Here is a 15,799-nt window from a genome sequence, read left to right on the forward strand (position 1 = left end):
ATAACCCTTAGTAGTTTCATTTGTCCATCATATTCAGCCAAAAGTAACAACATGTTAAGTGTTATCCACTGAATAAATATTCTCAAATATACATGTACTCACCTCTGTCGGACATAGAGGCAAAAGTAAATTGATCACATTACACTTAAAGGCAGAATTAGCAACTTGTTTGTAATATTGAAAATATATGTGATTGCCCAAACCCACATTGACTGGCAGTAATTGTATCAATTAATTTACTAATTAAAGAAATTAAGCGATCTAAATGCTCCTTGGTCTGCACTGGAGTCAACTCTGAGAGAGGACAGTTGTCTTGCTGGCCTGTGATTGGCTGCAGACCAGGAGAAAGGGGAGTGCCCAGAGGGAATTAATTAGTTTCTAAGAAATCTAAGAAGACTGCCCCATTTGGATGAGAGATGAAGACTACGAGAAAAGCCTTTGAGATCCAGAAAGGAAAGGGTATTCAGGAGGAGGCAGGCCTGCTCCCTGTAGCCCACACCAGGCCCCGCCATGTTCAGCAAGTTGAAGCAGTGGATTGGGGCCCCTGAGCCTCCCCCTGCCAAAACCCCCACACCACCTCCTAGCCCGGCTCCAGCCGCTCCTGCCAAGGTAAGACCTGGCTCTTTCTCACACATTAGATATCAAACTGGAACAGAAGTATTTTGAAAACATTTCTTTACCTTAAAGGGATAGTTCAGTATTTTAGAAGTTGGGTGCTATGGGGTACTTAGCCATAGTTAATGCTTTATCTTATGGAGATAGCGATCAGCCCAGTCACTATAAGGAGTTTAGGGGAGACGTCACTGTAGCAGAAGAAAACCTTGTACTGTTGCAGACAGGGCCAGAAGAAAAACAATGTTTTAACCACATAATATAAATGCTAATCTAAAACCTAAAATATTCATACAATTGTACAATTAACAGATTTTTTTTCCACAGCTTTAGTTTTCTGACAGTTTTTTTGACTTCTTATGTCTCTTATTATTTAAATTTTTTATTTCTATTCATATTTTTCATTCGCTTTTCTAATGTGTATTCTATACTTGATGTATTTTAATCTTGGTGTATTGTATGCCCATGTGAAGCACTTTGAATGGCCTTGTGTCTGAATTGTGCTATATAAATAAACTTGCCTTGCCTTGCCTTGAATAATCCGTGGTAGCTCTGAGTCGAGAGGCTGATTGGCGGAGTGATACAAAAATAAAAGGCGGTCTGGCGGCAAACTAGAGCTGTGGAAAAGATCTCAGTTTAGCTTACAATTAATGGTATGAGGTGTGACATGCTACCTAAACCTTTGTCTAGCGGTTTAAAAAGTGTAAGTTCACCATTTAAGCCAAACTTTACATTAACCAGGTTGTGTGCTTGTCACACTGAGCGGAAGGTGACTCAGATCAGTGAAAGCCTCTGAAGCTGCTTGGCACTGATGACAAACAGCCATGAAGAAAAAGTGATATCGTTACTGTTTGTGCACACCTATTTGGGAATGTTGTGTCTCTACAAGCCCACAAGCTGAAATAAAACAACCCAGTCAGTTTATTTTGGGATGTTTAGGTCTGAAAATGTGTGTATCGACATGTGGTTCAAATGAGTGTGATGCAACACTATGCAGTTCATGAGCATACTACACCACATGTGTGCCAGCTCCAAATGAAACACCAGAGACTCTGTAGATCATTAGCATTTCAGGTAACTTTGCTAAGGCAAGAAGACACCAAAAGTCTGTATTTGAACCTGAAAATGAGCATAATATGCCCCCTTTATATTTAATTATTTGCTGCAATATCTTTTACTAAAATTGACGAGGTGGACGCTGCTAAGAATGAACCTCAAGGGTTGTTAGCGGTCAAACCTGATTTGAACCTTGATTTTGTTGAAATTACATTAAGTATTTTGACATTTTTGGCAAACCACAGTGTGCCCAGTTGAGTATCTAAACCTGTTGTCCAGCTTTGTCCTATGTGTCTCGAGACATTGTCCGTCCATTTTTGGTTCTGCAAGCTGTCACCACTATTGTGTGTTTACAGGAGGAAAAGCCCCCGGAAAAGAAGGAGGATGAGAAGAAAGAAGATGAAAAGAAAGAAGAGGAAGAAAAGAAAGAGGAAGAGAAGAAAGAGGAAGAAAAGAAAGAGGAAGAAAAGAAAGAAGAAGAAAAGAAAGAAGAGGAGCCCAAGAAGGAAGAGCCCAAACCTGGTGAGGAGTTTATTTGGTCTGAACTGCGGTCGCATTTTGGGTCTGCACGCATTGGTAATTGGATCTATCACCTTGGCTTTACGACCAGAGGGAAAACTAATTATGTTTTCACTCAGCTCAACTATCAGTGAGCGCACTGTACTTGTTATCTAGGTGAACACGTTGACGTACATACTTGGAAAAGCAGTAAATGTATCATCTGCCATGCAGTTCTTTGCAGATGATGAACTGATATCAGGAAAAGACACATATTATTCACGTTATATCACTTTCTTCAAGTACAATAGATGCACATAGTGATATAAGTGAATGAAGTACACTACTTACTATAACACAATTGCTTTCTTATTTTCATTTCCCTGCTGAGATGTAATGGCTTTTTGTTTTCCACATTAGTGGAGGAGAAGTGACATTTGAGTCCGCTCACAATGAGACCAATACCCTGTTTCTGTCTTTCTTAAAAACACATATATATGATATCTTTTTTAAAACATTCTTCACGGCTGTTTCTTTTATTGGAAATCATTGAAAACATTACCATGCATCACATATTTCTAAGTGGATTTCTTTTTATGGATTCAAATCTGTAAAAAGGTTTTCAGAGAGGGTTTTTTTGTTACAGTAATAAAAAAGTTTTCAACTGATAGAAACAGACTATAGAGTTTTGCTGTACTTTGTATTCCAGCTCCTGCTCCTGCTCCTGCTCCTGCTCCCGCCCCAGCTCCAGCTCCAGCTCCCGCCCCAGCTCCTGCTGCTGGTGCTCCTGCCAATCCAGAGGGGGCTGAGGGGTAAGAATGCATCAAGTGTGTGTGTGTGTGTGTGTGTAGCTATATCCCGATCCAGAGAGGACGCGATCTACGCGGCTATAGCCTGTGAAGGCTATAGCCTGTGAAGGCCGATTCGAAGGCCAAACGAGCGTTGTTAAACGAGACGGTCTACGCAGGTCTCCGTTTACAAGCATTTCCGGTTTGCGTAACAAGCCGTTACCTTGCGTGACGACTCGCCGCTCCTGTGCTGCCTAGCAACCCCGATTGCCAACGGAGACAGCCTTGCCAACGGCGGAAAAAAGAAAAAGAAGTTGCCTACCAGACGAAAAGAAAAAAAGTACAAGAAAAAAAGAAAGGAGGATAAAAGTTAAGAAGATGGAGCAACACATTGCTGTTTTGTTATCTCTGAAAAAAACGCAATGAATCTTGGGATATGTTGGGCCGCGAAGGATCCATCTGTTACAGCCTTCATACCCGTGAAATGAAGGCTGCATTTCTTGGCCGCATATGAAGGAGCCTTGCAAATGGAACAAGCCTTTGGCTGTGTCTTGATTCAGAGACCACGCACTTGGTAGGACGCAGTCTCGCGGTCTATGAAGGCTATAGCCTATGAAGGCCGATTTTAAGGCCGGTTTAAAGGCCAACGAGCCTTGTTAAACGAGACGGTCTCCGCAGGTCTCCGTTTACGAGCATTTCCGGTTTACGTAACCTTGCGTGACGACTCGCCGCTCCTGTGCTGCCTAGCAACCCTGATTGCTGCCAACGGAGACAGCCCTGTCAGCGGAGGAAAAAAGAAAAATAAGTTGTCTACCAGACGAAAAGAAAAAAAAGTACAAGAAAAAAAGAAAGGATGATAAAAGTTAAGAAGATGGAGCAACACGTTGCTGTTTTGTTATTTTTTATTTTATTTTATGCAATCTCTGAAAAAAACGCAATGAATCTTGGGATATGTTGGGCCACGAAGGATACATCTGATGCAGCCTTCAAAACTGCTTCAAAACCGTGAAACGAAGGCTGCATTTCACGACCGCATATGAGGAGCCTTGCAAGGAGCCTTGCAAATGGGACAGCCTTTGCGCGCCGCTATGACGCAATCGGTCTTCAAATGCAGCCTACGAGGCCGGTTCCAAGACCGCAACCCCTGAATCAAGACACAGCCTTTGTGCGCCGCTATGACCCAATCGGTCTTCAAATGCAGCCTTCGTAGGCTGTAACCCCTGAGTTGAGATTCACCCTGTGTGTGTGTAACCCCTAGGGCTGTGTCAAAAAATCGATATATCGCGATACTTAGTTTTCGCGATATCAGTATACATTTTTATAACTAAAAATCGTTTTTCTTTTAATTAATTTTTTTATGATTTTTTTTATTTATTTTTTTTGCTTTTCAAGGCTTTATTGACAGTGCAGAGATACATATATGAAATGGGGCAGAGAGGGAATGAAATGCAGAGAACAACCACGGGTCAGATTCAAACCCATGTCTGCTGTCAGGCCTGAGCCTCTAGGATACTGACTATTGAAGTTAGATCAGTTTTGTTTATAAGAATACTTAAGATTCACTGTTCAGAAAAACACACTGATGTGTTTTCATTTTCATTGTGTCCTGTACAGTTAGTACAAGAGTGAATTGGATTTGTTATTTTGATGTTATGGCAGCTGCAGCAGTGTTTGATCATTTGCCAAAACCAAAAAAAAGGAAGAAAATAGTAAAGGAAGTTGTGAATGAAATAGTTTTGACTTAATTTGTCTGTGCAATTATCAATATATTGTGCTGTTATGTTTGACAAGGCAACTTGTTTATGGAATATCGCAATATTTCGTGATATATCAAGATATGCAATATATCGTGATATATCGTGATATATCGTATCGTGACCAGTGTATTGTGATACGTAACGTATCGCAAAGTCCTTGACGATACCCAGCCCTAGTAACCCCACATCTTACTTTTGCTAGAAATCAAAGTTACTTCAGGCTTTACATTGACTTAAACTTAGATTTTTATAATATTTTCTTTTTTCTGAGATACAGTCATTTTGTTTTGACTGTTCAGGTTCATGTTTGGCAATGCCTATAACTGAATGCCCTAGTGGCTGTAAGGGGGGCATCCATTAGCCACACTGTCTGTGGATGGAGTCTGCCAATTTTGAGAGCCCAGCAGATAGTGAGCTGTTAAATTGATTGAGGTTGACAAGGTGAAAAAAACTAACCTAAACATGAATTCGGATGTTACAGGGGAGATACACAACGTACAGAAAAATGCATTCTGTAATAACATCGCATGATGATGATGCACTTTTAATGATATGTGATAGAGGCTGGACATTTTAATTCAATTTGAGAGAAAATGTTTTTGTGATTTTAGTCAATCAGTCGTGTTGATTTGATACCCACACTTGATAGCCAATTTCCTGACATTTTGTTTTTTTGCACTTTCTTGTACCATTCTTTCATTGTAGTAAACACGTGGGGGCAGCTGAGACTCTGTCAGCGATTAGTAGCTCAACACATAAACTTGACTGGACTAAGAATACCCTGACCCCGAAGTTTGATCTCTATCCTTTTCAGGAGCTCCTCGTGCCTCTCTTCTCCGAGTGTATTCTGTTATTTTCACACAACACAATCAACCATAAGGGCTGTTTCATTTAGCTGAGAATGCCATATTGTGACTTTTAAATCATTTTAAAAAGCCGCCTTAAAACATTCTACGCTGCAGCTTCCATCCACGATCGCACTGTGACCTGCAGCCTGCGACTGCTAAAGTAGAAAAGGAGATTAGGAGCTTAGTGGTATTTGTGCCTGAGACTGATCTCAGGGGAGAGCGTTCACATCCAAGTAGGATTTATTTATATATTTATTTTTCAAAGTGCTGATTGATTAAAATTACAAAATGGACCTTGTAAGAGCACACGATTAAACAATGCATGATGTAATACATTTTTTGTTAACTAAAACTACAGTAAATAATGTAATACAAGGATGAATATTGGCCCATAATGGGTATTGGTTGACCAAATATCAAGTGATTTTATTGCATTCGACACTCTAGATTGAAGCAATTACCCCTTTAATCCATAAATGATTGACCCACTTTAAAATGATAACACTATTAGGAGAAATATATCTTGTACATTATATATTTAAAAATATTTTATGCACACTTTCGAACTTGTTCACTCTTCACAATTGTATAGCTCCACTTATTTAAATAATTCCATATAATATTCTATAGTGACTATTCTATGTACAGTATATACTTCAAGGTGTATTTTACTTATATTGTATAGGTTTATGTTAAAGGTTGACTATGCAACATTTTCATTAAAATGAGAAAAGAGTCACACAAAAGTAAGCCAACTCAATTATCACTTCTGCCTCACTAGAATGTGTGGTGGTGTGTTTACCTGCACAATACATACAACCCATTCTGACTCTAATCAATGTGGCCTTTTCCTTCATATGCCTCTCTGTTTTTTGCTTTTTCAGTGAAGAAGCCCCCCCTCCTCCCCCTCCACCTGTGGTGTACTTCCGCTTCACGGACGACAGACTAAGAGCCATCTCCAAGGCGATACAAGAGCGGACCGAGTTGCTCAAGGAGAAATCCATAGACCCATACGCCACCTCCCCAGAGATCAGCCCGGCCGTCAGTAAGTGTGGACACATTTGGACCAAAAACGCCAGGAGACCAGACGTCAGTGGCATGCAGGGGGGGGAGGGTCAACCACCCCTGCCCTTTTCGTTATGTGTGCCAAAGTGCCCTTCTTAAAATCTTTTTTCAAACCAGTGTATTCAACCTGTCAGCTAATCAGACTTCCACACCTGCCCTAAGGTCATGCAAGGGGTATGTGAGCATCTCAGGTGCCTTCTTTCTTGTGACCTTTGTGCAACAATTTAAAATAATTTTCTAGTATTAATTTTAGGGCATACATTTTTATGAATGTTTATGCCCTAACTAAGTAGTTTGTTTTTATTTCCTTTTAGTTCAATGTAGAAATGACTTTAACAATACATGAATTGTGGTATGTATGAGCCTTAGAGAGTCTGTGCGCGCCATTGCCAGCCATGGTCATTGGTCTGTTTGCCTCACCGTGTCTTTCACTCTCTTTGCCTTTCTCAAGCACCCATCTATTTGAAGGCGGACTACATCAAGCTGAAGGAAGAGGAGCGCATAGCCAAAGAAGAAGCAGATAAGAAGAAGGCGGAAGTGATGGCTCAGAAAGCGGAGGAGAAGAAGAAGAAGGACGAGGAGAAGCGCCTCGAGGCCGAGAAGAAAGAGGAGGAGGCGAGGCTGGCGGAGGAGGCCCGCCTGAAAGCCAAGATCCTCCCGGACATCAACTGCTCCTGCTTTGACGCCCTCATGGCTCCACTGGAGGGCGTGATGGATACCTACCTGGGAAACACAATAGATCCTTTGGGTGAGAGACACACACTGAGAACAAGACCTCTACAGTTTAAAGGTGGAGTCAGCGATTCTGGAGAACACCGCTTGTTGTCAAAATCAATGAATATCTCCTCACAATCTACTTACTATACGTACTGTATGAGCGAAAATAAAAATAAATAATCCACTGTTAATACAGAGCCTTGCCTCTGTAAACTGGCATAATGCTAGCTACGGTGGACCCCCGTTGTTTACATACCCTTTGCCTACATACAAGTTTACAGAGCCTAGGCTGTGTGTTTTCTTTCAGTGCCCACACACAGTACGAACAGGTAGAGGATTGTAAAAAGATATTCACTGAACAAGCGTTCTCCATAATCGCTGACTTCCCCTTTGAAGCATCTTGAAATCTATCTATAAAGCGAGAAACGTCTGTCTGTGTGTCTGTCTGAGTGTCTGTCTGTGGCTCGCATATGTCTTTGACTGTTAGTCAGATCGACCGGATGATCTTCCAGATGTGGCTTGATTTTGAAGTATTTTGGACCAAATATGTAGAAGTTATCATATTTATATCATGCTGGCTTACGCATATGTTCGCATACTAAAGTCCGCAGTGAGGCTGGGCATGAAGTAATCCCAGAGTAAAACCCGACTCCTTCTGATTTGATTGGATGCTTTGACTGAAACTTACATTGGTGAGCAGGAAACGGAAGGCACAGCCTTTTGTTACTTCGTTATTCCATGCACCCTCAACACTCCCTGCATTCCAAGTCACTCTTTCTTTTTTCTATTCTACATACTACATCTGATCATCCGGGTATTTCTAACCAACTTAATCTGGCCACAACAATAGAGACATCCTAAATCTTTTTTCTACCATACTAAATAGTAGATAGTATGGGTATTGGAACGCAGGGAGTGACTGCCGGGATAACTTCCCAAACAAAATGTTCTTAAACCTTTCCACAGACATGACCAACACCTCAAACCTTTTCGCTTCAGTGTTAAAGACAACATTTTCACTGTAATACAGTTAATGTATAGTTAAACACTACCGCAAAAGTGATGCTAATTTCAGTTAGGGTGTCAATAGGGTTTTCCATTTAAATTAGCAGGTCTCGGATAGGGTTGCTACAGGTGAAGGTAAACACGATTGCTTACACAAAATGCTTAAATCCGCTAAACGAGCTAAAGACTATGTAAGATTAAAAAATAAATGCTGCTGCCTTCAAGCTGCAATTAACAAAAAAAAAATCAACTGATTTGCCTTTAAAGAATAGAGGATTATACAGGTATGGTGCAAAAACTATGTGTAGGCTACATCTGTTTCAGTGACAGGTTACATTTAAGCATGCATAAGCTAATACCTGCTTCTTATGGGCACTGCACTAAAACTTCAAATCTTTACCTCTCTCTCTCTCTCTCTCCCTAAAGATCGGCGGTATATCTTCTGGTTGAGCTTTGTAGCAGTGGCATTCAACTACAACGTTTGGTTTTGCTCTGCCCGGTTGGCCTTCCCTTACCACAACAAAGAATCAAACCCCTACTGGTTAACTTTTGACATCATCAGCGACCTGGTGAATGTTATTGACATTGTTGTTTGGCAGCCCCGGCTCCAGTTTGTCAGGGCCGGAGACATTATCGTGAGTCACTACACTAACACTATATGCTTCACCATAAGGCCATTAGGGGCTTCATGCATCTTCTCCTAAATGCAAAATACTGTGTGTGTGATTCACAAGTCTTCTTACCTCCCCCTTGCAGAAAGACAGAGTTCACACAAAGCCACATTATCGGAATTCACAGCGGTTTAAGGTGAGACTGAAATTATACAGTAAGTGGTTGAAAGTAGGTCAAGTATTGTACTTCAAAACAGTGTTGAGAAGCTTGTACTTGATTATTTCTTATAGTTCTACTCTGCTACATTGTCGCTGGTGATTCTCTTGCTTTTATTCCATTGCATTTATCTGACAGCTTTAGATGTGACAAATGATTGAAAATCAGTGTGTTTACAGTTCCTCAAAGAGTTCAAATTATACAGTTGTATAGAAAAAAAAGGCAAAAAGTTATTTACACATTTGTATGACAGGACAGGACTCATTCCTTTTTTTCTTAACCCATTAATAATCTCATGAACCCTCAGATTTATCTTGTGGCCCTTTGGAGGGGCCCCACCCCAAGATTGGGAACCACTAGACTAAAGTACTTGACTGTATTTAAAGGGATTTAAACAAGCTATGCTTAACCCTGTCTGCAACTGTGAAATGTTATTTATGCATGTTGTAATAATACTGATAAAACGATCACATATGATTCAAGTCCTTTATGTTGCCAATAAAACATCTGTATTGCTTGATAAATGGCATTAACCTAAACTGACTACTACTTTAACTTAAAGGTGCAGTTAGTAGAAGGTATCAGCCTTTTTAGTATGGTTTAATTGTTGTATAAAAAATGTAATTACCTTAGAATGAGTGTTCTATCTACATAGGAGCTGCCATGTTTCTACTGTAGCACAGAACAGACAAACTTGACTGTCTTACGCATTTTTGTGTGGGTGTACACCAGTGGTGGATGATGCCATCTTTGTAACTAGTTTCTTGTCCTTGAAGGCCACCGTAGATTCTGTAAATTATACAACCGGGGTAGACCCAGATCATTGCAATCTCAAAATTTCACCACTAGGTTACACTAAAATGCACATCATTACACACAGCACCTTTAAGGCTCACCGCTTTGCATCTCTCTTATCATCGTTATACTTCTTCCACCACTGCGTATGCACCAGCAAAGTCAATATGTTGAGATCAAATCACGGAATTGAACACAATCTCACTATCGCCTCAGAGGCATAGAAAAAGTGTAACATGTTTTTTTTCTTTTTATTGCAATCTTTTCAGATCGATTTGTTCAGCATTTTCCCCTTTGACCTTGTCTGCACATACTTTGGCATGTCCGCCTTTTGGCGACTCAACCGCCTTGCCAGGGTAGGCTGCCGACCTCTCCTTATAATGATGTCAGCGAAGAGAACTGTGAAATTGTATTATTCTTTTTTAAATGTGTATTTCCTGTTCAGATCCTCACTGGCTGTTTGTTTCCTGTTGTGTTCTAGATGGACTCATTCTTTGAGTTCAGCGATCGACTTGAAAGCATCATGGCCAAGGCCTACATCTGGAGGTGAGACAGCAAATTATTTATGTGTTTTTTACTCATCCAGTAATAAGATAAGCGTGCTTATACCAATGTGACCTTCAAAATCAGTAAATATCTTCTCACAACCTGCTTCCTGTATCTAAAATCTGGCTTTAATACACAGCCTATAGGCACTGTAGACTGCTATGTAGACAAAGGGTATGTGAACAAAGGGGGCCAACAGTAGCTTGCAACATACCCTTTTACAGAGCCTAGGCTGTGTATTAACACTGTTAATGCACACAGTGCAGAAAGTGAGGAGATATTCACCAATTTTGACAACAAGCATACTCCAAAATGGCTGACCCCACCTTCAATTGTTTTTTATTGGACAAAATCGATATATACGGTATATATTACATACATATTATGTGAAATGTATACGTATTACAATAGTGTACCAAATGTAAAGTCTTCAAGTAATCTGTAAATGGACTCATTAAGTGTATACTTTTTTCATGGCTGTGTGTCTTTGCAATATTTTCAACTAAAGAGATGCATTTTCCACATGCACAGATCAGTTTAATGTAATCCCCTCATTTGCTGTCCTTTGGTGTTTTTCTGCCGCAGAGTGGCTCGCACCACAGGCTACCTGCTCTTTGTCCTCCATCTCAACGCCTGTGTATTTTTCCTTGCCTCAGTAAGCCAGGGTCTCAACTCTACAACGTGGGTGTATGACGGACAGGGCAGCGCGTAAGTCTTTTTATTTGTACCTGCTAGTGTTGCTGTTTGTGATTGTTGACGTTAGCCACTTTGTTGGCACTCTCCCTAATAATGAAACCAAAATAAAAGCCAGTCCGCCTTCGTGTGCCGGTCCCTGGTGCTGAAAATTCCATCCGCAGTATCTCAATTTATATTTAACACCTGAGACACAAATAAACACAAAAGTTGTTCAAGGACACAGTGCAGATACAAGTGTACTTTTTTGCATCCAAACCATACATTAAGCTTATTAAATGTGTCGTTTTGTTGTAAATTAAACGTAATAGAAATGGAAAACTGTTTTAAATAAAACCATCTTATTCACCTTGCACCAAGTCGAGCACGGAACCATCTAGCCATGCCCTGGCACACCCCCAGAACTCAAAATGTACCATCCAGCAACAGCCAACAATCCATGGAGCAAGTCCCTAGCAACAGCATGGCGTCCAACAACACCCCAGCAACAAGCTGATGCACCCTGTCCTTCCACAGGTACCTGCGTTGTTACTATTTTGCAGTCCGCAGTCTGATCAACATCGGCGGTCTTCCAGAGCCTGTGACCACCTTTGAGATTGCTTTCCAGATGTCAAACTTTTTCATTGGTGTCTTTGTGTTCTCCAGTTTGATCGGGCAGGTAGGAATGAAAGACGCTGTTCCTTCTTAACTCTAATTGTGTCAAATTGAGTGTTTTATTCTTTCTCCACTCATTTGCACTTCTTACCCAAAGCGTTTCCTAACCATGTTCTACTTTAATTGAACACTCCCTCCGTCTGTTTCCCAGATGAGGGACGTCATAGGAGCAGCGACAGCAGGCGAGACATATTTCCGCGCATCGATGGACGGCTGCGTTGCCTACATGAACACTTACACCATCCCCAAGGAATGCCAGAACAGAGTCCGGACCTGGTTCAACTACACCTGGGCCGAGCAGGGCATGCTGGGTGAGTCTCGATTTCAAACCTGACATGGGAGTGGTTCTTTGTCAGAATGAAAAACTCACAACACTATGGCTGCGTTCCAAATCGCATACTCTTTCTTTTTTTCTATTCTACATACTACATCCGACCATAAAAATAGTCAAGTTAGCATGCAGTAGGCATACAAATGGGATATACTTTTACTTAATTATTTCATCATAACATTGTGCCTTGATCTTTTTGAGAAAATTATTAAGAATGAAATCATGTCTCTGGTTAGTGGAAAACTTGACCCATTACAGTTTGCTTATCACTCTGGAAAAAGTGTAGATGATGCAAAGCTCTTTATTTTAGATACAATGTATAAACATTTAGAAAAGCCTGGATCTCATGTTAGACTGTTATTTGCAGACTTTTCTTCTGCTTTTAATAAGATGCAGCCGCATATTTTAATTGAGAGACTAGCTGCAGAGTTTGAGTTACCCCATCAGATTCTGCTGTTGCTTTTAAATTTCTTAACAGACAGAACTCAGAGGGTCTCTGTAAATGGGCACTTGTCCCAGGCCATTATTTCCAATACTGGTTCACCCCAAGGGTGTGTACTGTCACCCCTGTTGTTCATCATGTACACAGATAGCTGTCGGTCCTCTCAACCGGGAAGTTATCTAGCTAAATTCTCAGATGACACTGCGTTGCTGTCTCTTTTCCAAGGTCCACACTGCAACCATGGCCTTGCTTTGACATCATTTGTTAAATGGTGTGATGACAACTTCCTAGATCTGAATGTAGAAAAAACAAAGGAATTAGTCATAGATTTTAGGAAAGTGAAGGGAGAGCCTGAACCGAGTGTTATCCATGGGGAGGAAGTCCAACTTGTAGACACCTACAAATATCTAGGCACAGTATTTGATAACCAGCTTAAATTTCATGCAAATACTGAGGTCATTGTGAAAAAGGGACAACAAAGAGTTCACTTGTTGAGAATGCTCAACTCTTTCAGTGTCTCCAAAGTTATTTTGAGAACTTTTTATCAGTCTTTCATTGAGAGTCTTTTAACTTTTTCATTTACATGCTGGTTTAACTGTCTGTCAGTGAAGGACCAGAACAGTTTAAATAACATTGTAAAGATCTGTTCAAAGATCACTGGAATCCAGTTGAAGAGCATACGTTCATTGTGGAACAAACATGCCGTCCAGAAAGCCAAATGCATTATGAGTCAGCCTGACCATGTCCTCAGTGAGGAATTCACACTATTGCCCTCCGGGCGGCGCTATCTTTCAATCAGGGCAAGAACAGTGAGGTACTCACACTCATTTATTCCTGCAGCCATCAGGTTACTGAATGATCACAAGGGTCAGGAGTAGGTGGAGAGCACCAGTAGCTGGGTGGTTGTTCTGACAGGTTGAGTTGAAATGAATGTGAGTTGAATTTGTGTGTTGGACTGCTGTTTGTCTATTTATGTTATTTTCTACCTCGTACTGCTTTTTATAGTATTTATTCAAATGATTTTTTACTGCGAACTGGAACTGTAAACTAAATTGCCCTTCTTGGGATAAATAAAGCTTTTTAAAGCTGATCTTGCCTCTTGCTTTTACAGTATATCCCTCGGGTCGCATCCCCGGTTGTTTTCATACGAGGCTCCGTCGATGTGACGCCACTTTCAGTGTGCACGGGATTGTGGGTCAGAATCGCCCAAATAGCATGCTGATTCCAACACTAAACATGTTGACCGGATGTAGTAGACATCCGGGGATTTTTAAGCATACTACATCTGGCCACAATAATTGGGACATCCTAAATCTTTTTCTTACCATACTTAATAGCAGAAAGTATGGGGATTGGAACGCAGGGTCTCTCTCTCCGGCATACCAAGCTGATAAGAAAAGTGTTACTGTTTGCTTTTGACAGCCTTTGTGTTGTTAAGAGTTCCATATTCATGCTCTCTCCAGATGAGTCCGAGCTGCTGGACAAGATGCCTCTGGTGATGAAGACCGCCATCGCTACGGACATCAACCTGGCCACCTTCCAGAAGATCGCACTGTTTCAGGTCATTACCTGTGTGTGTCCTCTGGTCAGAAGCCCCGGGGGAGGCGTTGGGAGTCCATACAGTTTACACATACAATCGGATTCCAGCCCTGAGAACTAACTTGACAACTCTGATACTGTCTCTTGCAGGGCTGTGACGGGCAGATGTTGGTAGACATGTTGCTGAGGCTCAAGTCTATCATCTATCTACCTGGAGACTTTGTTGTGAAGAAGGCGAGTATACTGCTTATTATGTGTGTGAAGCACTTGCGAGCACGGGCAGGGTGCAGGGAGGCGGGGGGTTGCAATTGACCTTTTTAAATTTTTTATTCAAACCGGTGTATTCAAGCTAACGGCTAGTAGGCCTTCAACACATGCCATGAGGTCATACAACAAGAGTGGCTCAGATGCATCTCTGATTTGACTTTAGTGCGCTGTTGGGACACATCCATGCTTCAATTTTGCCATAAAGTCACATCATTCATAAGAGCAGCTCAAGTAGGAGGTGCCCTTTTTTCCCCATGCCCCTTAGAGAGTCTGTGCACGCCACTGGTGTTAACGATCGAATTCCGATGACCCTTTGTTATCGGAGTGAGACGCTGACCTCAGCATTCTTGTGCTGCACTCTCCTCTGCAGGGCGACATTGGTAAAGAGATGTACATCATCAAGGGTGGAGCGGTGCAGGTGGTGGGAGGACCTGACAACAGTATTGTGTTTGTCACACTGAAGGCTGGCTGTGTGTTTGGAGAGATCAGGTATGTCCAGTGGTGGAAGGAGGGAATTGGACTTTATTGTCCTTGAAGGCCACCGTACCTTCTGTAAACTCTTGGAACATAATACGTCCAATAGGGATATAGAAAGAACATTGGGGGAAAAATAGACAGAGCATTGCCTTGTACCACACTGTGGAAAAATTCAATGTCCTTCATTGAAATAACTAACTAACTTTTGTTTATAATAATTTGTTTATTTGCCTCTTCTCTCCATCACAGTTTGCTACAGTCGGCCAAAGACGGAGGAAACAGGCGAACTGCTAACGTGAAAGCGCATGGCTTCGCTAACCTTTTTGTCCTGGAGAAGAAGGACTTGTTTGATATCCTGGTCCACTACCCAAATTCTCAGAAAGTCCTGGCCAGGAAGGGCCGGTGAGTCATTGACAAGTGCATTAGGAACAATGAGGTTTTCTTTGATCTGCATAATGCTTCATTGTGACCATGACTCAGTCGAATCCTTGTGATGGCAGCAAATGTTACTTACATTTTTACCATGCGGCCCACTGACGAATGTGTACATGTGTGTTGTGGTTGTTAAGGAAACTGCAAAAAGCCAAAGGCCCCCCAGGTGCTAAACCCGAAGAGAAGCCCAAAGGTAACGCTCTGTTTGGAACCAAACCAGCAACGCCCAAGCTACTCAAAGCCTTCGGCGCAATAGGCCTATTGTCAGCAGCCAAGGTAAGGCCTTAGCAGCGATGCACCATTATTTGACTGGGGTTCTTTATTGGTTGTTGACAAATTGCCTTGGACTGCATAAGAACCTCTATTGTCTTGGTCTTCTGTCCACAGAAAAAGGCCAGCTGAGAGTGGGATGTGTGGTGCCACCGAGATTCACCACTTCCATTTCCACT

The 15,799-nt window shown here is 41.5% G+C and overlaps 1 protein-coding gene across 1 annotated transcript; it reads left to right on the forward strand.

Annotated features, from left to right (window-relative positions):
- Nucleotides 1-510: 510 nt before the first annotated feature.
- Nucleotides 511-15,752, forward strand: LOC307267662 (cyclic nucleotide-gated channel beta-3-like; the record flags this gene model as incomplete). The annotated part of the gene is made up of 18 exons (XM_080050045.1): nucleotides 511-609; nucleotides 2,025-2,190; nucleotides 2,876-2,978; nucleotides 6,444-6,604; nucleotides 7,076-7,372; nucleotides 8,773-8,981; nucleotides 9,103-9,153; nucleotides 10,239-10,325; nucleotides 10,451-10,515; nucleotides 11,101-11,223; nucleotides 11,725-11,866; nucleotides 12,014-12,173; nucleotides 14,099-14,196; nucleotides 14,325-14,408; nucleotides 14,812-14,930; nucleotides 15,168-15,320; nucleotides 15,488-15,626; nucleotides 15,738-15,752. 18 exons carry the CDS (start codon nucleotides 511-513, stop codon nucleotides 15,750-15,752), a joined length of 2,271 nt encoding a protein of 756 aa, XP_079906171.1.
- Nucleotides 15,753-15,799: the final 47 nt, after the last annotated feature.

Source organism: Ammodytes marinus, assembly GCF_949987685.1.
Source record: "Ammodytes marinus genome assembly, chromosome: 21".
NCBI lineage: Eukaryota > Metazoa > Chordata > Actinopteri > Uranoscopiformes > Ammodytidae > Ammodytes > Ammodytes marinus.